General features: G+C 40.8%; 1 protein-coding gene across 2 annotated transcripts in view; it reads left to right on the forward strand.

Annotated features, from left to right (window-relative positions):
- The window catches only part of GALK2 (galactokinase 2), a 49,288-nt gene that overhangs the window by 13,280 nt on the left and 11,107 nt on the right, over positions 1–24,901 (forward strand). For both annotated transcript variants that reach the window (XM_042474800.1, XM_042474801.1), the window contains exons 6-8: positions 11,811–11,909; positions 13,161–13,313; positions 18,162–18,372. In XM_042474800.1, the coding sequence (XP_042330734.1) occupies positions 11,811–11,909; positions 13,161–13,313; positions 18,162–18,372 (463 nt within the window). The remainder of the gene's footprint in view (positions 1–11,810; positions 11,910–13,160; positions 13,314–18,161; positions 18,373–24,901) is intronic.

The raw sequence follows: 24,901 nt of genomic DNA on the forward strand, positions 1-24,901 counted from the left end.
GCCTTGTCTGGTCCAGACATTGTCCTCAGAGGACAAATCAGCCCATATACCTCCAAAACCTTTTTCACCAACATCTAGTCTTCCCTCAGCACTACAAAACTGATAATTGTGCCTCTGCTATGGTGGCCTTTGAAAGGCAGGTTTTGAAGTATGTGGTCACAATCGTTTAGCTGGGCACTGCTTTTTCCTTTCAGTTATACCTGCCCATACTTTCCAGATTATTGCATTGGTAGATCCCATTAGTGGATGATTTCTTCCTGTGGTGAAGTATTGATGATGGATTGGTTGATTCCTGTGCCGTCATCTTCTAGATTGCAGAGAAGGAGAAATTCAGACCCAATCTGATGGTGGCAACAGGTCTGACTTGCTAGCTTGTCTAAGTTACATAATATGTGCCATATTGTTTCCTTAGTTGTTTATGCTTTAGTTGTTTCATTCTTTCCTTTGTTGTTAATGCTTTCATAATTTTTGTGCTTGCTGTTGAAGAACTGGAGAGGAGTTGAAGGAGTAATTAAATTTGATTACTGAAATCATGTTCCTGGCCTGGGTGATGGCACCTAACCCATTAATGGGTGTCTGCTTCTCTGAGGTCTAGAACAAGACTTCTAGTAGCTTCCTTCTATGGGAGGCTAGACTGGCCCCATAGAAGTGAATTCTTCAGCCTAAAATGAGGATTCTGGTTGTCAAGTGAAGGAACAACAACATGCAAGAGCTTGATCAAGTCCTCCTTATGTTTCTTGGTGGCTGCCACCTTTTTATTTTTTATTAACTGCTGGCACTTCTAGGCATTCCCTAAGAGCTGGTGAGGGGTTTGGAAGAGATAGAAGAAGGATGTGTGATGGACATTCCCTTCATAATATCTCTTCATAATGTGACTGTGGGACAGCCATATCTTGAAACTGTGGTCAGTATTGGTACTAATGTCATTGGGGCAGTGAAACTATTCTGGGTTTTAGTCTGAACTTTAAGACAGCTATCCAGTAAGTGGGACCTATTTTGGTGGGGAAGGGGGTAGGGTTTAGTGCGTTGATAGCTTCTTAAAGTCTGCACCAAAATCTGGGTTGATTTTGTGGGTTGATTCTGCTTCACTGGCACTGGAATCAGCAGCCTCCACTGCCTTGAACGTGTGTTGTTTGTGTTTGGGAGGAAGATCCACATTTCTGACCATTAAGGATTTCATCCCATGCCTAAGATAAGCATACTTAAGTCCTGTTTCAGTTTGATAAGGAAGGTAATTTTATACTGTTTTCACTTTTACTGTGGATTGTGTTTCTGTAAACTAAAGAGAAAGAGATTTGCTGGCTCTGTTTTCTTTTAAAACTAACAACACACTTTTGTTTGTTGCAAGTAAATTGAAAACACCATATGCGTTCTCGGATATAATGTGTTTAGATATCTGTAATACAGTATTGAACCCATGGCCCAAAGTTTTTTTTTAAAGGCCATCACACATGCAGAGTGGTTTAGAGAAAATATGGGAGACTGTCCAACCAGATGTACAGTACTAACCCCTTGCGGTGTTAAGACATTATCCAGCTTGTGTAACATAGTGGTTAAAGGAATAAGCTGTGAGTTGGAAAGTGCAGTTATCATTTAGCTGTGAACTCACTGGGTGGCCATAGGAAATTCAGTAGGTCAGTTTGATCATAATACTGAACGGTGGTTTAGAATTATGTGAATGAAGCTCGGGATCTTTTCAGGTAGAGGTGCCACTGCAGTTTTTAAATATATAAGTGAGTATGAGAGAGTGTGTATATGTATGTATATGTCCAAACAGAGTCTGGATGGCCAATTGTCAGGGGTGCCTTGATTGAGTGTTCCTGCACGGCAGAGGGTTGGACTGGATGACCCTTGTGGTGCCTTCCAACTCTATGATTCTAAATTGAAAGACAAAGCAATCAAGTGCTTAAGCAGAGCTGAAGAACAAGCATCCATGCCACACTTTTCGCTAACAACAATACAGCCCACATGCACCTCAGACGAAGGAAAAAAATACTGTAGCTTCAACCATTTACAACAGAACAAAGAGGATCACCACTGAGAAAATTAACAGTAGGATAGGAAAAAATTACAAAGCAGCACTTCTGTGGCAGCTTAATATTCCACGTTACTGACCACTTTCTGCCACTGAACCTGATGCTGGCCATGGTTTGAGAAACTTTCAGAGGTAGAGGAAATGGCTAGGCATCTCTGGGGAGTCTGTAGCAGTTAATTTAAAAGCAGTCTGTGACATATTAAACATTTACAGTTGGCCCTCTATATCCACTGATCCATGATGGATTCAGCCATCTCCAGCAGTGGTTCCCAAACTTTGTTCCTCTAGATGTTTTGGATTTCAACTCCCAGAAGCACCCCCCCCCTCCAGCTTGGCCAAAAATCAGGAATTCTGGGAACTAAAGAACATCTGCAGGACCCAAACCACTGATCTATGGCTTGAAAATATTTAAAAAGATATAAATTCCAAAAAACAAAGCTTGATTTTGCCATTTTATGTAAGGGAGCCCATTTTACTATCCCCATTGTATTCAGTGGGACTTGAGCATCCATGGATTTTGGTATCCATGGGAGATCCTGGAACTAAACCCCAGTGGATACCAAGGGCCCACTGTATAGCAGTCTTGCACTGAGATTTCTCCTTTTGGTTCATGGAAAATAATGGCCAGACCTAGAGACCTAGGAACCCTACATGGTACTGCTAAAAGCATTGTTTAACCATGAATAATGTTCTACTTTTACCGTCTTCCACAGTACTGATGAAAATCCATTCTCCATTTTAGGAAATGGAATGAGAGAGAAAACTAGCATGGGGTGGGTGGGGTTACTCTATTCTTCTTGTTCCTGTGAAGGCAGTGGACTTCAGTGGGTTCTTTGCATCAACTGTTAGCTCATAACCTCTGAGTTGTTACACGACTTTCTTACTTCTTCCCACCTCACTCATTTGGTTACAGTGGAGCAGAACTAAGTACAAGTTTAGTTTTGTGAACATGGGGGGAAGGGGAACCAAATATACAGTATTTTGGCCAACATAAAGCAAAGTACTAAGGGCTTCAATTTGTAGAACATTTCGCTGCATTTTTAGGAAAGGTCAAGTATAGTGATTCAGCATAGCTGTTTTGAAAAGAAACAAAACAGCCCTGAGCCATTGGTTGAAGCCAAGGACTGAAGTAATATTCAGTGAAATTGGGCTCAGGCCTAAAGTAATTGTTGATAACTGAAGTTATATGGAAATGAAATATTTCCAGTTAACAGATATGTCATAATCAACTCCACATAGTTTAATGGTGATGGTTTTAAAAGAAAAAAGCTCACTGGCTGAGAAGACACACAGATATTAGCCTGAAACCCTTTGAAGCATCCATAATATATTTCTAGTTATCGTCTGACAGAATTGTATGTGTGTGTGTGTCTGCGTATATACATGCATGCACATAGAGAGCCAGTGTGATGTAGTGGTTTGAATGATGGGCTATGACTGAAGAGACATAGGGTTTGAATCCCCAGTCAGCCATGGAAATATACTAGGAGTTTAGATGTAAGTTTAGAAATACAGTCATCCCTCTATATTTGCGGGGACTAGGGGCAAAGGACCCCTGCAAATATGGAAAAATTGCAAATAACCTCGCCCCTCATGAGAGGGCCCATATGGGTCCCCTCCAGACCCCTGCCTTGCTGCGACTGAGTGATCCAGGCATGGCAGGAGTCTGGAGGGGATCCGCAGGGATCTTTCTCCTTCCCTGTCATGCCTGGATCATCCAATCCAGGCATTGGAGGGGAGGTAGAAGTGCCCACACAAGCTCTCTCCTTTCCCCTCCAATGGCTGGATCAACTGTTCCTGGCATGGGAAGGGTCAGGAGAGACCTCACGAATAACCAAATTCACAAATTCTGAGTTCATGAATTAGGAGGTACGACAGTAATTACTGTACTGTAATTTAAATAGAGAGTGCCAGCATGGTGTAGTGGTTTGACTGCTGGACCCTGAGTCTGGAGACCAGGGTTCAAATCCCTACTCAGCCATGGAAATCCACTGGGCAACCTTGGGCAAGTCACACTCTCTCAGTCTCAGAGGAAGCCAAAGTCAAACCCTCTTTGAACAATTTTGCCAAGAAAACCCTGTGATAGGTTTGCCTGAGGGTTGCCATATGTTCAAAATGACTTGAAGGCACGCAACAACAACAACTGATTTAAATAGAGGTTTGTTCCATCCTACCTTTACAGGTAAGACTCTAGCCAAGCTAAGGCCTGTTACAGACTGCCAAAATAAAGCTGCTTCGGGTCTCTTTGGAGATATGCTGTTTAAATGATGCATGCATCCTGAGAATCCGGAAGCTGCACCAAAGCTGCACTCCAGTGCTTAGGAATGGAGTGTGGCTTTGGCGTGACCTTTGGATTCTTAGGACCCATGCACCATTTAAATAGCATACCTCCAAAGAGACCCAAAGCAGCTTTATTTTGGCAGTCTGTAACAGGCCTAAGGCTGCTGTCTTGAGGGCTGACTGTTAATGGGAAACTTTATGACCACTTCTCTTTCTTTGTATACAGTCAGCCCTCAGTATCTGTGGACTTGCCATCCATGCATTCAAAGCATCCATGGACGGCAAGCCCACGTTGTTCGCAATGGCAGTGCGTGGCCAGCATTAGGGACAGCCCCCATTGGTACAGCCCCACTATTAAGTTCTGTTGTCCCCAATGGTGATGTAGCCCTGTTCACATGCTGCCACAAGACAATGGGGTCTGTCCCTAATGATGGCGTGGCCATGTGCATGTGCCACCATTGGGGACAACGCAGGCTTGAGCATCTATGGATTTTGTTGTCTGCAAGGTGTGTGTGTCCAGAACGGATCTCCCATGGATACCGAGGACCAACTGTAGTTCTTAACTTGAAATTGGACTTGGACTGGACAGTGTTTTAAGGAGGCCTAGAAAGAGGACTGGGTTGTATAAAGTGAGATGATGAGTGGCCATCCTGATGCTTCTGTTGTTTGAACCGGTATTAACCACAAGATACATTGTACCAGCCTAGTTTTTTAATGTGTGAGGGCTCCTACATATGGCCAGTAGTCCCAGTAATTATTGATCTATTCTTGACTACATGCCTCCTTAGTTTCAGCCCTGAACTCATTCATGTTCTAACATTGTCCTCTTTAAGGTGTGATTAATTGTGATGTATGCAGGGTTTCCTTCACTACCTATACAACGTACTATCACACCTCCCAGAAGTATAGAGGGCACTGAGACAAGGGAAACAAATGTGGAAGATTAACCTCTGCTTGTTGTGGGACTACAGGACTATTCTTGATATTTTTTCCCCTTTGTTCTTTTAATTAAGTATTTTTGATTTAATGTTATTTTACTGCATAATCACAAAATGCTATACACAGTGTCTTCTATAACCCAACATTGGTAAACATCTTTGGCTCATAAATGCCAGTGCGACACTCATAACTGCCAACTAATATGAACACCTGGATTACATGTGCAGAAGGAGGTGGCCAGAATTTTGAAAACTGAGGGGGAAATAGCAGAACCCTTAATGGAAGCCAAGACACCCATCAGAAAAAAAGGAAGTGGGCTGGGATCCTTCTTCACCTCTCACAGCATCTCCAATAGTTTACTTACGGCTTCTGCAGCCCTACTTGGTTATTTTGCAGTGTTTGGTTACTGGCAGACGGACTTAACATGCTTTTGCTGCTCAGTACCACTGACAATTTGTTCCCAGATAGTTTCCCATCCAGGCGATCTGTAGCGTCAGAGCTACATAGCTGAGCATATGCTATATGTCATGTGCCTTCAGACAATTCTCTGGATAAAGGGAATCAGTTTTTATGTTTTAAAAAATGGGAACTTAATGAAAGAAGCTGAGTGGTTGGCAGTAATGGCCTAATTTGTACATACGTGTGTGAGAGAGAAAGAGAGAGGGAGAGTGTGTATGGCTGTGTGTGTATGGAGAGGGCAGTCTGTTCCGAGAAGTTCAAAGCAGGCTGCGTAAGGAGCCTTTATGACATTTCTGTTTGTGTAGTAAAAGAAAAATGAGTTTGTTGTTTACACTCATCTCCACGACAGTTAATCTTTTAAAGAACATCTGCTGAGAACTCTGGAGTAGCTAACAGACAAGGTTGAGAAGAGATGTCGAGAAAGGCCAGGATGGTGGAAGATGTGAGCCATCAAGGGGACTCTTTGTGACATGAGAAGGCAGTAGCAAGGAAGAAACGTAAATCACTAATATGAGAGCCTCATAAGATACCACCACATCTACTGTATGGCAGATCAGACTGTTTTGTGGCTGACTGACATGACACATTTTTTCATGTGTCAGTTAAAAACTATGCCAGCCCCCCTCCCCCCAAATAACAGGCTGCGCATGGAACCAGGAAAAAATATCTGATAATAAAAACAGAACTTGGAAAGTTACATTTTGTGGCCATAACTCCTGGAATCCCCCAACCAGCATGACCATCAGGAGTTCTGGTCCAAACAATTAACTTTTCCAAACCCTGGTACGGTTCACAAGAACATGCACAGGCATCACCCGTCATTGGCAGTTATTGCATGATAAAAAGAAGTATGTCAGATCCCACAGATTCTGTGAGAAGAACACTTTGAGGTAAAGTCATGGTTTAACCGTGATAATAGAGCACAGATGTCTTGTTTATCCTTTTGTGGTCACTAGCACCACATGGTGAAATTCAGCATTCAGGAGTTCCTGAAAAGCTACTTATGAAAGGGCATGGGTCACCTTTTTAACAGTGATTTTTGAACCCTTTCCAGATTGTGTGATTGTCGCACAGGGACTATAGAGCAGTTTCTAGTTTTCTGAGCACATTCCAGATGTGGTTGCTCCAGCAAGTGCTTGAAAGATGTGGCGTTGTGGTCTCTCAATATCCAGATAGTTAAATGTAGGGAAATGGTGATTCATTCTTCACCTTGGCCCCCACTTCAATAAGTAACACCCATTTGCTGAGTGGCAGGTGGGATGGGGCATTTTCAGCACATATTGGCAAAATTCCCACAAGGTCAGTTTCACAAGGAAACTGGCAAAGCTTCAAAGCTTACCTTCCCTTTCATGGTTTTTCTGCACTTCTCCTTTCAAATTCTTTCAGTTTTATCTGGTCCAGTACTCTAATACTGCAGTGCCCACTTTATGATAATCTATATTGTAAATTTAACATATTCATCACACACGTCTCTCTACTAATCATATATACAGAAGTTTTGACAGATAAGAGCAAGTGTAAACATTGACAGAATCTGGGCACTTTTCCAAATCTTCATAAACCACGGTTTATGTAATTATACGTTAATGCTGTAGCAACATGCTTCTCCTTCATTCCACTCTTCTCCCATCATGCTGGCTTCCAAGGATTGATCCTGGCTTGCATTAGTTACCAAATGAAGAAAATAAGTTGGGGTGTGAGTTTCCCCAGCTATGTCTGCTTAGGCAAGAGCATCCACTAGGATGCTCTAGAGTAGAGGTGGCAGTGGTTCAGACCTGAACTCTTCCTCTTCCTCTTGTAGTTCTTATAAATACCACCTCTTTGGAGCCACTGTTTTCCTTTTAGAGCAGGAGTGAACAACGTATAGCCTGTAGGCAGCATTCAAAGATATAGCCATATTTGTCTGTAGAATCAGTATGTAGAGAAATCTTGTAGCACCTTTCAGACTCACTGAAAGAAGTTGGCAGCATGAGCTTTCATAGACTTCAGTCTACTTCCTCAGGTGAATTTGCTGGCGTGGAAGCCAGAGACAGACATATATACTGTATGTCATTGATATCTGACTAAGTCAATTCAAATTCAAAAACCTTTAAAACTGGGCTTGCCACTTCATTTCCATACACAAAAGATTTTGAATTTGAATTGATATTCTCACATACCGATGGCATATATATATATGCCTATCCCTGGCTTCCACTCCACCGTACGCATCTGACTTTAGTAGACTTTCGCAGACTTTAGTCTTCTGGAATTGTACTGTGTTATTTTAATGATGTAATCCCACTTTGATCCTTGGGAGAGGCAGAAAAATAAATAAATAAATAATAAAATGATATTTGTCTTTTGTCAACATTTTCTCAAGGACAATTATACATTGACCTTTTCCCCTTGCAAATATGTGCTTTAATTCTGATATCATATTAACTTTTTATTTTATCCCACATTTTTCTAATATGTGACCCATGGCTGCTTGCAGCATAGATTAGAACAAAATACAGTGTGCCAGCCGTACCTATTTATAGAGATGTCAGACCTGACTCCAGTGATCCAGGCCTTGATCACTGGAAAACATTCTATGCGGGGCTACCTTTGCAAACATTTTTGAAATGTTCTGGTGCCTTCAGGTCCAAAATGCAGTGGCCAGACTACTAACAAAGACCAGTCATAGGGAAACATAACTGTTGTTACAACAGCTTCACTACTACTAGGTAATTTCTGAGCACCATCCAAGTCAGAGTAGATATGACTACTTTTCTAGAGGTTCTGGTTATACCTATTATAACTATAATAAGTGATGGGAATCCGAGCCTCCTCTACGTGAAACTATGCCCCTTAGTGCTACACTGTTTGCTAAATATGCACTCATAGTTTGGCTGTGGCAGAGCAAGACAATTGAAACATCACTACCATTTTATGTGGTCTGTTCAGCTGGCTATTAGGCTGAATGTCTTGGTGTATGTTTACTCTGTCTGGTATGAGAAGTGTAATACAATTAGAGTTACCAGGTGTCCCTTATTATAAGGTTCAACCTATATTTCAACGTTGAAAAGTTTTATATTACATAAACTGGACAGGATGCCAAAAAGCAAGATTCACCCACCCATATGAGCTCTTCATAAAGATATGAATACGTATATGCATGTTGTAATTTATGAATGTGGTCAATACTTTAGAGAAGGCATAACTCATTAGAAAAGACAATAATGCTAGGAAAGATAGAAGGCAGTAGAAAGAGAGAAAGACCACATGGCAAATGGTTAGACTTGATCATGGATGTCCTGGGCTTGACTCTGCAGGACCTAAGCAGAGCAGTGGAGAATAGGAGGTCTTAGAGATGTCTCAGCCACAGGGTTGCCATGAGTTGGGATGACTTGAGGGAAGTTAACAACAATTCAGCATTAGTATTCTGAGTGTACCCTCAAAAATGTTCAAGTAACAATATTCACCTTTTATCTTTGTACAGTATTTAAAATATCTGCTTAATCTAGATCATCAATAACAAGCCTGCAGTTTCACTTCAAAGTCTCCTGAAAGGTTTATTCACATTAAACCCTGTGCACATTTTCAAGTTTGTTAATCCATTTTTGACAGTTCTGTTCTCTTACTTCAGAGTTTATGGGGGAATTTACATGTCTCAGGAGCTCTGTGTCTCTTGGTTTCCAAGGCATGTGCAACCATTCACCCTGATTAGGGAGCTCTAAGATCATAATTTACAACTTTGACTGTCTTCAATGCCTTATGGAGACTGAACAAGTAAGCAGGCATGCCCACATTCTTCTCTTCTAAATGCAGCGAGTTACTGGTTTTATCTCACAGCTGTGTGCTGGTTAATGTCATTACATTAGTGTTTATCTAGCTTAAGACTCTGTGGTGCCGTGCCTTGCTAGGAAAGTGTGTGTGTGTGTGTGTGTACAAAAATGTGCCACTTTTTTTTGCATTTCCCCTATTGCAGTCTTTGATGCTTGAGCTCAGTTTGCTCTATTAGAACAGCCTTCCTCATATTGGTACTTTCCAGATATACTGCCCCTGTATGATAGGACATTATCTCCATATGTTGGATAGAAGCACTGAGGCTGAGTAGAGCACTAAGGCCCATTTGTCTAATGCCACTTCATCGTATTCTTGGAATTGATTAGTTCACACAGGGATGTAGCCAAGGGGGGGTTCTTGGGGTCCGCCCCCCTTTCCGTTAGATAAAATGAATGGTGTGTGCTGCTGGGCCGCTGCACCCAAGCCCCATTATAATAGTGGCACTTAGTCTGGACTCCCCCCTTCCCAAAATCCTGGCCACGTCCCTGGTTCACAAGTCCATTGATAAACCCTGTACTTGGGAGTCAGACTGCCAATAAATACAGTGGACCCTTGTTATACGCTAGGATTTGGTTCCAAGATCTCCGTGTATAACAAAATCCGTGTATGCCCAAGTCCCATTAAATATAATGACATAGCAAAATGGTGTCCCTTATAAAAACGGAAAATCAAGGTTTGATATTTGAAATTTATACTTTTTTGGAACATTTTCAAACCGTGGATGCTTGAATCCATGTATAAAAAAATCCATGAATAAGAAGGGCCAACTGTACCACTATAGGCTATATGTCAGGGGAAGGAACTGGCAAAACCACCGCTAAGTATTCCTTGCTTAAGAAAACCCTGTGAAATTCATGGGGTTGCTATAAGTCAACAGGCAACTTGAAGGCACACACACACACACCACATGCATGTGCTAAAGTGCCAAACTGTTAAGTATGGAAACTAGCTAGTCGCTATTGCATGGCATAATTTTAACAATGGTGGGGCAGGAATCCAAAAGACTCCAACAAGAACTTTTGCTGAATCCGACCTGCCTATATAGCCTTATAGTGGTAAACCAGATGCCCACAGAAAGCCCACAAGCAAGATATGGGGGGTTTCCTCCCCCCCCCCCCCCCCCCCCCGTATGGGGAAATCTCTGCTTATCTGAGAGGCAGCACATAGCTATCAGAAACTAGTGCATACTCTCTATGAATTTGTCTAATTTTAAAGATTGTCTTTTAAAAGTTGCTTTTAAACTGAATTGTTGACTGCATAGTTTAATTTTTCTCTCTGTGGGGGAGGGTTACTTCTGTTTGTCTCAAATCTTTCCATTTGCCTTTATTAAATGACTCCATCATTCTATGAGAAATTGGATACTCCTCTCATCTGCTTTCTCATGATTAATGGGGTTATAAATCTGTGTAGGAAAAGAGTGGAATTCTCCCCTAGCTGATCCTACTGTAGCTGAGTTTATTAGCCTGCAAAAGGCAAGGTAAACAGTTGCTGCCTCCAGAACTCCTTGCTGAGCATGCATGTTCAGCAAAACAGAATGAAAGGAAAGAAAAGATAAGCCTGCTTCACCATCTATTCCAAAATGTTAAAAGAGAAACAAATTTGGGGACCAACATAGAAATCATAAGAAAAGTGAATGCTAATGAAAGAAAATGTCATCCCTGGTTGCATTTTGGAAGAAGCCTTCAAGTGGTCTCTAGAAGGTTCCAAATGCTTTTGTTTCCTTATGTAAGGTTTCCCTGACCCGGGTTTTGAATAATGAATTTGCTGAAACATGTTTAACTACTTTTTTTACCTCCTCCTCCTCCTCTTCCTTCTAATATAGGAACATATCCCGGTTGTTTTTGTTATTTCTGCCTCTGGTACCAAATTGTCTGGTAAAACAGTAATGCCCCCAAATTTGTCTATTTTGTTAACTGAGGTATAGCTGAGTATATGTTTATAGACCCAGTCCTGCAGCAAGTGAAAAGAAACCAAGAAAAAAAGTTGGATTTTTATATGTGGGAGGCTCCAGAAACTTTAAAGGATTTGCAAACATGCTGTAGGCAAAGAAATCCTGGCATGTATCAGAGGAAAACAGAGAGAAAGAGGCCCAAATGCAGGCTAACCAATATCAGTTTAGAGATGGAACAATATGATATCAAAGTTTAGTTAACTGGTATGAAATTTGTGTGGAAGTATAGTGAACTCTGAGGCATGCCGATATCCCCTATCATTAGTTCAGTTGTAAAGAATGTCTGCAGGAAAATCCTCTGTCTTTCTTTCTGAGTTGAATTCTGTGTTTCCTTAGGTGGAATTGGCTGAACTTTGCAGCAAGAGTGAACGCTATATTGGCACACAAGGAGGAGGCATGGACCAATCCATCTGCTTTCTTGCAGAGAAAGGAACTGTATGTACCATCTAAGTGTGAGCTGAAAAGCCTTTGAGATACAGCTGATGAAAAGTTTTAGAGCAGGGTGGGCAACATTGGCCTTCCAGATGCTTACCTGTCATTCCCATCAGTTTAAATAAGCATAGTTAACAGAGAGTGATTATGGGCTTAACATCAAGAGGTCAGTATGGGAGGAGGGGGTTACATCCAAGAAACACACAGACACACCACTTGACTGTCATAATTTTATTGTTATAGTTGTGTAGTGTTGGCTTGATGTGGCTGCCATGTGATCAGCCTGGCCCTCTGACCAGATTGCCAGGGGCGATTGTGGAGTGACAGCTAATGAATGCACATGGGCACATAACCACTGCATGGTTTCCCTGCCTCTGGAGAGTAAGGCAGTTCCTTGTGCCCTCAAGCTGGGCCTGATCTTCCATGCCTATATCCCCAAAGTCTCAATGAGGTTTGAATGGTTCATTGCTTCTGGGGCTGTTCTTGAGCAGACCTGAATCATGACTGCAGCTTCAGTACTGGGCACCCAGAAAGCCCTGTCTCCTCCAGCTGCTAATTGGTCACGGTCTCCTGGCCTGCCAAATGGCACATAAACTTCTGGGAAGAAGAACCACACAGCATGAGGTGGTGTGGTGGCTCACTGCCACTTCATACCATTTGACAGCCAACAAACAGGTCTTCAAGTGAGACTTGGGCCCTGTCTTCTGAGACATGCAGTCCAAAATATGGAAGAAATAAGGGCTGAACTTACTTCACATGTGTATAAGTTTTGGGTACACACATCCATAGAGAATTATGATAGAGAATTACTGTTAAATTTCTGTTTCTCACAGTTTCATAATATTTTGTTTCCTTTCTATGGCCGGTCTTTTTATCTTGTTAATTGGCTCAGCTGCAAGACAAAACTGCTTCAGGAGACTTCCCTTTTTATTGGCCATTGCTGATGCAGATATATATAGAACTTTGTTCAACTGAATTGTTGATTCTACAAAATTAATTGATCCCACTGATAGAAAACTCTTAAAATGTATCTCCAAGGATGAAAACATTCAGATTTGCTAAGTAATTCTGCTGTTGGGGGCTTAAATATGTTCTTTCTTACTGTTGCGTGTCAGTTTTCTTCTTATTAACCATAGATTCCCCAAGGCAAAGAGAAAAAAATGCCCAGAAATAAATGGTGTTTGACTGACTGATCTTAAATATAGGACTGGCTACCAGTTGAAATTAGTCTTGATTGTTCATTTTTCTTTCTAGGCCAAGCTGATAGAGTTCAATCCTCTGAGGGCAACTGATGTAAAGCTTCCAGGGGGAGCAGCTTTTGTTATTGCGAACAGTTGTGTTGAAATGAACAAAGCAGCAACTTCTCATTTCAATATTAGGGTGATGGAGTGTCATCTGGCCACAAAGGTACTGTATGGCTTTCATCAAGCTCTAATGAAACCATCATCCAAATATGTGCTGGCTGAAACCCCTTACACTCTACCAGTTGTTGCTTTATTTTAACACCAGGTCAGGCGCTGCCTCAAAGGACATTTTTATCTCATCAGGGTCTGGACTCTAGCCATATACACACGATAGATAGAATGAGTTATCTTTCTTGAGACCATTCTCACTTAATGAGAGGAGAGGCTAATCCCAGCTGTATCAAAGTTTTAATTGCACCAGGATCAACTGTAAAAAACAGCAACACAGAGAGAGAAATCCATACATGTAAGCACACAAGGTAATGTTTCTAAAACAATATTTTAAAATTCATTTCTTTTTCTTTTCTGAAATGGGACTAATTGGAGATTGGATTTTATTTCACTGTAAATTAGAGAAATGTGGTTGCACTCTTCCCATAGTTAAATATTACTTGTATTTCTGCAAAGCAAGACATGTACTTCATTACACGTACAACTTAACAGTTATATAATGCATCATTATAAAGATAAAAAAAGCAGTGGTTGTTGACCCAGTTGGCAAATTATAAACAGAATTAATTTAAGGAGCATGCTGTAGACTCTTCTGCCAGAGACATTTTTGTGCTGCTTGGCTTAATTCAAATGTAGCACTAAACAGTAGAGCAAACTACACCTTAGTGAATTCAGGCATTGTAAGAAGATGTGGCTAATGTGGAAGTGAAAACCTATGATCTCCTCATACACTCAGACTAACCCATATTATAGTTAGTTTGATGTCTTAATCTGTTAACTCATCAAATCACTATTCCCTTGCTCCTGTCATTTGGGGAGGGGTCTCTGACAAACATAGCATTGTCATCAAATTACACTGCATAGAATTCTCTGGGGGAAACCAGAACATTTAAGCAGGTCTGAAGCTGTTAGACGTTTGTAGCCTATGCATTCCATTAACTGCCCTGTATTGCAACTATGCTATTGAGGCAGAAGAGCCAGAAAAAGAGAACATATCTTGGCAGCAAAGAAGTAGCTGGAAGAGACTGTAGACTCTTCAACCATCTGATTATTAACAGCCAGGAAATGCCTTGCCTTAGAGTCACTGTTACTAACAGCAGTGCAATCAGGGGACTTTACTATTTCTTAATAGAGCCCCAAGTGCAAACACGTTTATTTTTATCTCACTTTTCCTTAGAAAAATTCTGGTTCTGGTTCTTTCCTTCCAAACTTCTGGTCATCAGCTTCTTTGGTCGATTCAGCTTTAATTGATTTTTATTTGCCCCCAGTTACTAATAGCAAACTGATAGAAAACTCAAACTTGAGTACCTCCAGAGCTTTACCAAACTCTGTTATCTCTGCTGTGGCAGATCTCCCAGCAAGGTTATCATGCAGCATTGCAAGTTCCAGCATTAGTGTTGATGGCTAGATTTTATGGGTGTTGCAGTCCAACAGCATCTAAAGGGCTGTACTTAATACACCTCTCTTCTCCAGGGATAACCTGAGCCCACCTTGCTTTCCCATGAGTCTCTGTCTGTGTCTTTTAATCTACAGATGTCCACAGGATTTTGTGTTATGTGGACACCTACTTTGCAATAAACGACACCATAGCTTATGCAGGGTAGCAATTGTGTTCTAATACCACCACAAATCCTATGACCTCCAGTGTAGAAGCTCAGAATGCTATCTCATAAAGGTTCATTATTTACCCATAGTTTTTAAAGACAAAATAATGGATACATATTAGCTGTTCGGTGAAGCTGTAATTTATGATTTTTGAGTCCCATTGTTCGTCATTCTTCTAGTTGCATGTGAAGTAAGTTGTGGTAGAAACAGCAAAGGGTGATTAGCAGAAATTAATTTAATAAACCCATTCAATGGATTTCCTACAGCTGGGAGAGCCAAACTGACTTCTACCAGAGTTTGGCATAGAATGTTAACCATTATACCCCACTGGCTCTCTACTTAATTACTCTTCAGTTGTCATTAAGAGCACTATAAACATTCTGCTGGCAATATAATTACTCTCTAAAAATGTGCTGTGTAAATATTAGTACATGAAAATATTTTCAGGCTAAATCTAATTTTCTTCCACACTATAGTAGAGCCATTGAAATCAACAAGACTTACATAAACAGTGAGTAACATGACTTTTTCATCAAATGGGTCTAGTTTAGCTGGAAGTAAAGCTGTATTTAACCCTCTGATGTGTATGGCAGCAGACCTTGAGTGAGTAGATTACTTTTGGTTGAAAAAATCAAGAAATAAACCTTGAAAGTCACTAGATGGCACCAAAAGTAGTTCATTTTTTAAATACTTGAGCAGAGACATAAAGTCGGGAAAAGACAGCACAAACTGAAAAGATGTCATAGAGGCAGAGCAGCTGCTTTAATATAGTTCTCCTCCTTAGCAACATTTTCCACATTTATTAGAATTCTGTTAAAATGTAGTAAAATAACAGTCTTGTGCGACATGAGACTGACTTACTTGGAGGTCTTTAAACAGAGGCTGCATGGCCATCTGTCGGGGATGCTTTGATTGAGAGTTCCTGCATGGCAGAATGGGGCTGGACTGGATGGCCCTTGGGGTCTCTTCCAACTGTACGATTCTATGATTCTGTGACTTGTAGGGACCAGAAGGGATTGGTTCAATGTGTCTCCCTTGAATACCTCCTGAAGGTGAATCTTTGTGCATAGCAAAGGATTTTGGGGTGTTTTCTAAGACATTTATATGGTTCCTAGAGGGTGATGTGGCCTTTTTCCCCTCATTATCAGTCTGCAGAAACAAGAAGTTTGCTGTAGAACATACCCAACTGTAAAACTGACAAAATGATCTTCTTGGAATCCTCTCCACAATTTCTGATAATTCAGTTGAGAAACCTTTAGTAAGCTTCCACAGAACCCCGCAATTCCCTAGAACAGAATTGGAAAGCTATTCAGATAAGAAAAATGATCCCTTTGGATGACAGGTAGAAATTATCCCAATGGTTTCTCTTTCTAATGCTTAGTTCTGACAGTCTTCCCAGCCTATTGCTGTTCTGCAATTTCTTACATAGCCTCTCTCTTGTTTCCACCAGGCTGCTTACTGGCAGCTTACAAAGGCCACAGTACCATATGTCTGGATATATGAAGTGTGACGACCCGGTTGGGCTACTTTATAGGAAAGCTGAACACACTTTATCAGCGTAATCTGGGACAGGGAGCTGACTGCATACTTTTCTTGAAAAAGACTTGAAACGCCTATTGAAATTTACCCTGACAAAAAGGCTCCTCCATTTAGATGCAGTTGTGGTTAGGAATATGTTTCTCCTTAAGAAACAGTCATAATTTAAAAAAAAAACCTGAAACAAACAAACACAAAAGCCCTTTAGGACATTTGCAGTAAAACTTTTCATCACTCATAGTATTTTTGCACCCTTCTTTTTAAGTAATGTAACCACAACAACACTGGCCTAGCAGGCCTTGAACCACAGCCATGATTTAATATGACCCAGGGATCAACAAGACATAGCACCATATTTTCAGTGCCACTAAATCCCTTTGACTATGTACAGTTTTTCATTGCCACTGAATAACCACAATGAATTCCCATGTGTCTGTAATCCAAGCTAGTTGAGTGTAACTTTAAACCAGGTGTGAGGGCTGGTTTCTATTTGTTTAGAAATTAAGCACTGTTGATAGTGTCTCTTCCATTGTTCTTTTTTATGCCCGTCTCATTACTGGAACACCTACACAAATTTGATTTTTATCTCTCAACAGGGTTTTGTTTATAATAGAAGTCTCATACCTCTGTACTTCAATTCTTTTAACCTACATTTACTGCTTCCCTCATTACATTTTGCAAAAGAGTAAGGTTATCCCAAGCAGAATGCATAAATTCATCAGTTTGTTGTCCCAATGGTTTAGATGTGTTTGCGCATAATGCCATGTTGCCTGAATAAGCAGTAACAACCTCTCATTCTGGGACATGAAGTAATTGACAGAATCTGTCTCTCAGCTACAAAGAGGGGTGTTACAGCTCAAGCTATGCAGAAATTATTCTTAATATTGCCTGAACATGTCTTACATTATGTCAGACCACTAAAAGTAGCCTCACAGGCTCACTATATATATGAACATAAGCAGTGTTTTGAATCTTTGATGGAACTATCTGCACATAACACTAGTCTCTGACTGGTCAAGGAAGTTTCACTGGAAGGCTGTGGTCTTTCCCTGCTCTGATGGCCTTCCTGGGAGGAAGAGAGACCTTGGTCTCCTCGGCAATTCAAGTGTGCTATCTTTCAGCTTTCCAGTCCCAGGGCATTATAAATATTGTTTGAGATAATATTATATGAGCAGAAACTGTTACTTTAAAATACTCGCAATATTAAGGAAGAAACAGGAACAAAGAACAACAAAAACTAGCCAATATTTTTATTCAAAAGATGCATGTAAAAATGAAATTATAAATATTAGATATATAAATGCATTAGATGAAAAACACAATACAATACAGATTTTGATTTAGAAATCACAACAGGAGCAAGGGATTGTTCACTGTAATTACCAACGAGCTACAAAAAGCTACCTTCAGATTTATTCACATGTAGTTTTTCTTGTTTCAGATTCATTCAAGAAGTAATTTTATAAAATTTTGCAAGATCCCAAAGTTTAATATACCATTCCCATGAACATGGAGTTTGTCTTTGCCAATATTTACATAACTTCATCTTGCTGTCATATAGCATGTGCAAAAAAGTTTGCATTTTTAATGCTCTCTGAGTTCTTTTAATGAAAAGTAGTTTCTAGTTTTCCTTGGTTTAATTAAATACACTGGGCTGATTTCACGTACAAAAATGTGTAAGCATTGCTTGTTGTTTCAGCTTTTAGCAAAATCCAGGAGGCTAGACTGGAAAACGACAGAAAAGCTCCAGGATGTACAGATCAAGCTCAAACTAAGCTTAGAGGAAATGCTTGATGTGGTCGATGAGGTGTTTCATCCTGAGCCTTACAGCATAGAGGAAATTGGAGAAAACCTAGGAATTAGCCTGAAAGAGCTTCGCACTGAGATCCTCAGCCAGAACACACAAGTTGGTAAGTGAATACTGAAGTGGTAGTGGTGAAATAGTTCAGATTATTAAAGGAAATTGATTGTAAATGCAAGAGAGAGAGAGAGAGAGCCATTCCACATAGCTTCAAATACTGCTTCTTTTGGAGTCTTTGGGTTGCAGAAATAATCCAAGTTAACACCAATTGTTAGAACTCCATCCTATAGAACCATGGGATTTGTAGTTTGTTGTGGCACCAGAGCACTCTGACAGAGAAGGCTAAATGTCTCACAAAATTACAATTCCCAGAATTCCATAGCATTGAGCCATGAGAGTTAAAGTGGTGTCAAACTGGATTATTTCTGCAGTGCTGATACACCCTTTCTAGAAAGATTCAGTTAACCAGTGTGTTGTGTTCTTTCTAAATGGAAGTGCAGATGTCATTAAAATTGGAGCTCAAAGCACCAATGTGCTAATAACTAGCTACGCTGAAGATTAAAAATTGCATTCAGATATCTAGCTCAGCACCAGATAAGCTGCATTTTCAGAATTAATACAGTTTGAGATTGCTTTAACTGCCATGGCTCAGTGCTGTGGAATTCTGGATTTTGTAGTTTTGTGAGAGATTTAGTCTTCTCTCTGAGAGAGCTCTGGTGCCACTACAAATCCCAAAATTCCATAATGTTGAGCATGGGCAGATAAAGTGGTGTCAAACCATTAATTCTGCATTGTGGCAGCAGCCACAGTGGCCTACCTATTCCAGCCTGCCTCTCTTGCTGATGTTATTTCCTACCTCCGTCCTTCTCCAAAATATCTCCTCATTCTGGAGTTTTCAGCAAACTCAAGTTATGACTATGCTTGTTCTTGATTGACATTCTGCTCAGTGTATTTGCTAACTACTGCTTCAAATGAGTAACAGGGCCCTGAAGCATTCCTCTAAAAATATCCAGTGGAAAATGGGAAGTAGGTCGAGTGTTGGGTTCAGACAACGGAGGCAAAACTGTAAAAACCATCTCAATCATGATTCTGGCTGGGTGGCTGGAGGGAAAGTCACTTACTCAAACCTGTCTCCTCAGTCTGCTTAGTAACATGTGACACAAACTTAAAATTTCTACATGCAGTGGTTGATCTTCAAGAGATTTACAGGGAATTGTCATATTTGAACACAGAGAAACCACTTTGGGGCTGATGCTTTCTATCAAAAGAAAAACCTTCATGGTTAATTGTTGTAATTTACCAAGAAGATTGGTGAACCAGCATGATGTAGAGCAGTGATGGTGAACCTTTTAGAGACCGAGTGCCCAAACTACAATCCAAAACCCATTTATTTATCGCAAAGTGCCACGTCCCTCTGGCATTCTAGTGACAAACTCTAGTGAACTCTGTGTTGGGACAATGGTGCATGTGCCCACAGAGAGGGCTCCAAGTGCCACCTCTGGCACGCGTGCCATAGGTTCTGGCATTCTAGTGACAAACTCTAATGAACTCTGTGTTGGGACAATGGTGCATGTGCCCACAGAGAGGGCTCCGAGTGCCACCTCTGGCACACGTGCCATAGGTTCGTCACCACTGGTGTAGAGGTTTGAATGCTAGTCTAGGAGGCCATAGTTTGAATCCCCACAACCATGAAAACCCACTGGGTGATCCTGGGCAAGTCACACTTTCACAGTTTTAAAGGGAGGCAGTGGCAAAGCTCCTCTGAATAAATCTCTCCAAGACAACTCTGTGATAGAGTCACCATAAGTCAGAGTTGATTTGAAAGCATGTGGAGCCAGTATGGCATTATGGTTTGAGTGTGAGACTATGACTCTGGAAACCAGGGTTCAATTTCCCATTCAGCCATGAAATTCACTGTGTGATCTTGGACAAATAACATGCTCTCAACCTCAGGGAAAGGCAATGGCAAACCCACTCTGAACAAATCACCATACGACGGAAATGACTTGAAGGTACACAGCAACCACAATAACAGCAACAAGATTTCCTGTAATTTTTAATGTGGATAGGAATGCTAAATAATTATGTTGCTCATGGAGCAAACCTGAGATAAAATTAGGTTAAATATAGCTCACCTTTGAGTCTCTGCGATACGGCAGGTATTAACTAAATTCATAAAACTCCTTCAGCTATCTTTATAGGACAGTGCCAACAGGGCAAATATTTTTTTAGTTCTGACATGGTAGAAGTATGATCAAAGCAACTTCAAACTTGCACGCCTCAGTTTTGGGTTTTTTCCCCCCTCTCTCTAAAGGCAGCTTGTTCAGTGGGACATCTAGCATGTGTTCTACATTCTCTCCTTTGAAATACATGGAGGCTATTTTGATCTTGATCATTTTTTTTCCATTTGGGTAACTTTTTGATTTAGGAAGTGAATTTAATACACACCCATTTGCTTGCCATATACTCCAAAGTATTTCTGCCCATTATTAAATTGGCCAACAACATACAGCTGTTTGTATGCACACGTGGAACTTTTCTAGCAAGCTGACTGTGTGTCTATTTGAAACCCAGACTCACCACCCCCACGCCTTTCATGGCAGTGAGTTTTACTACTAAATATGTGTAAGGAGACAAAGAAATTTCTGCATTGTTTTGAGCACCTGATGTAGGAGCCAAATTCTGAGCTCTGTTGGCCCATATAATTGAGATCAGAATCTTGTATTATGTGAGGGTCTTGATTTTCTGTTCAGCTATAGCAATTTTCAGTATGTGTCTACAGTAGTAACCACAGATACCTTGCAGAATTGCCAATACTTCCAAAATGATTTCTCTCCCCTCTGCCTCCACAAAACCGGGTATCATATTTAGAATATGTTTTATGAATTAAATAGTGTCTGATTGCTTCTCTAGTCCTAAAAAGCCATGAGAGGTCAATTGAATCAAATCTTGCTGTCTTACTCACCAGTAGGGCCAGCACTATCGTTAGATGCCTGCCCCAGGCAGCCGATTTTTGCTGCCATGAAAAGGCAGAAAATCATTATTTCTTATTACTGGTACATTTTTATAGCTAGGGAAGGGAAGAGGTGCTAGCATGATTGCCAAAGGGGCCTTAGGTATTATGATGTAGATATACCTCAGGCCTGAAATACACGAGCCAAATAAGACAGCTTCCAGCTGCTTTGGGGGCATGGCATTCAAATGACGCACACCCCCAAAGTGGCTGGTAGCTGCTACAAGGCCTCTTAAAATCCTGGCTCCTTTTTGTGGTGACTTTGGACTATTTTAAGGGCCCCTTACCTTCTGACAGTTGCCAACTCCTGTCTTAGGGGAAATGTTCAATTGCCATCTCCTGGGAGGGCCGAGGACCCCCTTTATCTGCCTCAGAGTTCTGCATTGTGGGCTGCCCATGTGTGATGTTTGGCTTGGAGAATGCCAGCTGCTCCTCCAAAAAAAGATTCAGTAGCAGGAACATGCCAAAAACATGTCCTATTACATGTTACCTAATATTCCCTGATATTTTTTATTAAAGACAACATTGTTCTTGGAACTGAACCTGGAACCGTCTACATATGAAATATGTACTCTAGGACTGAGAAGGCAGCTCAGAGGAGATAAATTCATCCATATTTCTGTTATGGAGATCATATGTATTATGCAAGCTGAGTCGAAAAGCTGATGGAAACACAATAGCTTTCTTTTGGAAGTCCCTGGGCCTTTAGTTGGTGTCATCTAGTGTCTGTGTCCTGACCAAACTAGCTGCCACCAGGTTGATGAAGTCCATAACTCACTTGGCTGTGCTGCTAAGATCTCTGCACAATGGCCCTTAGGTATTGAACTTTCAGTCATATAAAAATACAGTGAGGTTGTTTTCTCCTGTGTGCCTGCTGCTCAGCTCCAATGTGGAGACCCCATAACCTCCACTTTTCCTAGTGTTCCTGCAGTCTGTAACTGGGGAGCTGCCCAGTTTGAAAGGTCTGATGCTTCTTCCTTTCATAAGTGAATCCAAGGAACAAGCTTAGATTATTCTTACAATTATTTACTATTTCATTAATATTATCCTCATGAGTAGCACCATCAGTTTTGGTAGGACAAGTTCCTTTCCCTAGAGACCATCCAATTTCAATGTCATCAGTGAGGGAAAGAATAGAAGGAAGAGGGTGTCCCTCCAGATGTTGTTGGGCTACAACTCCCACCAGGTCCACATGTTGTTAAACTTAGAAATGTAAGTATATTCAGTAACTGGCTGCTCTTACGAACTGAGTTGGGTGATGGGTTGTGGAAAATTGAATGTATTTATTCATATATATACCAGGACTGTACAGAATTGTATTGGAAATAATTCCAGTTACTTTGTCTCTCCCCTGCCTGCATCACAAAGACTGTATATATAAAACCTAAAGGAAAATGTTATCCCATCTAGTGTTTGCAGATGTTTACTGAAGCAGAATCTCTCTTAAAATGTGGCGTGAGTGTGATTTTGTGTGATAAGTCCAACAAAAAATGGGTCACAGAGTGATCCTTTTGTTTTCATTGGTGCGAGACAAAACTAAGTTGCAGATTCTTGTTGGCTTCAAAGAAATAAGAAAATAAAAATCAGAATCTATTGTTAGTACAGTCCTCTGCTTGGTTTTGGAATGGTAAATGATTCTGAACAAAAAGATTTCTGTCTTTCTTTGGTATGTTTTTTCAGTGTTTTAAAATTATATTTTATTGCATACTGTTAGGGGAATGACATGTAACTGGTCAAAAAGAGAAGAGGTTTTTAAAAAGATTTTAGTTCTTTGTTTTCTTTTTAAGAAACAGATACTGAAATAATGTTTCTGATCAAGTTGTCTCTAATACACTAATATTATTGCAGTGCAGTTAAAATCATTTGTGAGATTCTAACAAACTGGAGGCAAACCAAAAGGATAGGATTCCTACTGATTGTTCTCATGTAACACTGAACTTGTGTTACGTTTTTATCTAATAATATACAAAATATATTGTTTACCCTGAAGCTCAGAGGCATAGCTATCTCTTCTGATTTCTCACTTCCTCTTTTAGGCTCATAGGAATCCTGTGAGGTAGAATAGGTTGAGAGGTTCTGATTTCCTCAAGCGAAACCTATGGGTGAGTGGGGATTTTAATCCAGTTCATATCATGCTAATTATACATTAATAGAATCATAGACTCCAAGAGTTGGGAGAGATCCTGAGGGCCATCCAGTCCAATCTCCTACTATGCAGGGATACACAGTCAAAGCACTCCCAGCAGATGGCCATCCAATCTGTGTTTCAAAACCTCCAAAGAAGGCGACTCCATCATTTTCTGAAACAGTGTGTGCTGCTGTCAAACAGCTTTTACTGTCAGGAAGTTCATCCTAATGTTTAGGAATCTCTCTTCCTGTAGCTTTAATCTATTGCTTCGTATCCTAGTCTCTGGTGCAGCAGAAAACAAGTTTGCTTCATCCTCAATATGATATCCCTTTAAATATTTAAACATGGCTATCATGTCATCCCTTAGCCTTCTCTTCTCCATGCTAAACATACATGCCTCCCTAAGCCGCACCTCATAGGGCATGGTTTCAAGACTTTTCGCCATTTTGGTCACCCTTCTCTGGTTGATTGAATGTCTATACTGCAGCTACTCACTCACAAACCACAAAGTTGTGATTTCAGTCCCAGCCAGGGGCTCAGGGGCGACTTGGTCTTGCATCCTTCCAAGGTTGCTAAAATGAGTACCCAGTTTGTTGGGGGCGATTAGCTTAAAGTTGTAAACCGCTTAGAGACTGCTTAGGTGGTATGAAGTGGTATATAAATGAAGCTGCTATTGCTAAGCTGCTATAGAATTGCATCACCTTTCTTAGCTGTCACATCACATTGCTCACTTATGTTTAGCCTGTGGTCTCTAAATCCCCTAGGTCTTTTTTGCTGAAGCTGAAGCTGTCATATTTTGGCCACATCATGAGAATGCTAGGAAGATAGAAGGCAGTAAAAAGAGAGGAAGACTACATGCATGATAGCTAGACTCAATCAGGGAGGTTACTGGCTTGAATCTGCAGGACCTGAGCAGAGCCATGGAGGCTAGAGGGGCTTGGAGATGTCTCATCCACAGTGTTGCCATGAATCTGGGCAGAGTTGAGGGCAGTTAACAACAACAACAGTCATAAATTAGCATTGCCCTGTCGAAGGAGTGGGGATTTCAAAACAAATGTGAGGTAACAGTAATTCACTTTCTACATGCTGCTGTTGAGACAATCAGAGCAACTTACAAAAAAGTAAACCAAGAGGAATACTAAAAACAGAATAAAAATAAATGCCAAAACAGTAGATTCGTGAAGCTGTGGGACATGCAGCCACCCATTGCGACATTTGGATTGGGTGCCTTACATATTTTGCCCATGTAAACATTGTGTCTTTAACTACCTCTTCCTCCATCTCAATACTAAATATAAATTTATAGAGTAGCCCTATTGTTTTTTCCTCTTGTCCCTACATAATATTTCCTCTAATTCTGGGGGGTTTTTTGTCCCCAACTCCAATTTAAAATCCGTTACGGTTCTTTCATAAATTTGTTTGTATTGGAACCATTCCAAATTAGTAAGGGAAAAGGGGGAGAGGCCAATCCACCCCCTCACTGCTGGTTTCATGGCG

This window comes from Sceloporus undulatus, chromosome 6 (genome assembly GCF_019175285.1).
Source record: "Sceloporus undulatus isolate JIND9_A2432 ecotype Alabama chromosome 6, SceUnd_v1.1, whole genome shotgun sequence".
NCBI lineage: Eukaryota > Metazoa > Chordata > Lepidosauria > Squamata > Phrynosomatidae > Sceloporus > Sceloporus undulatus.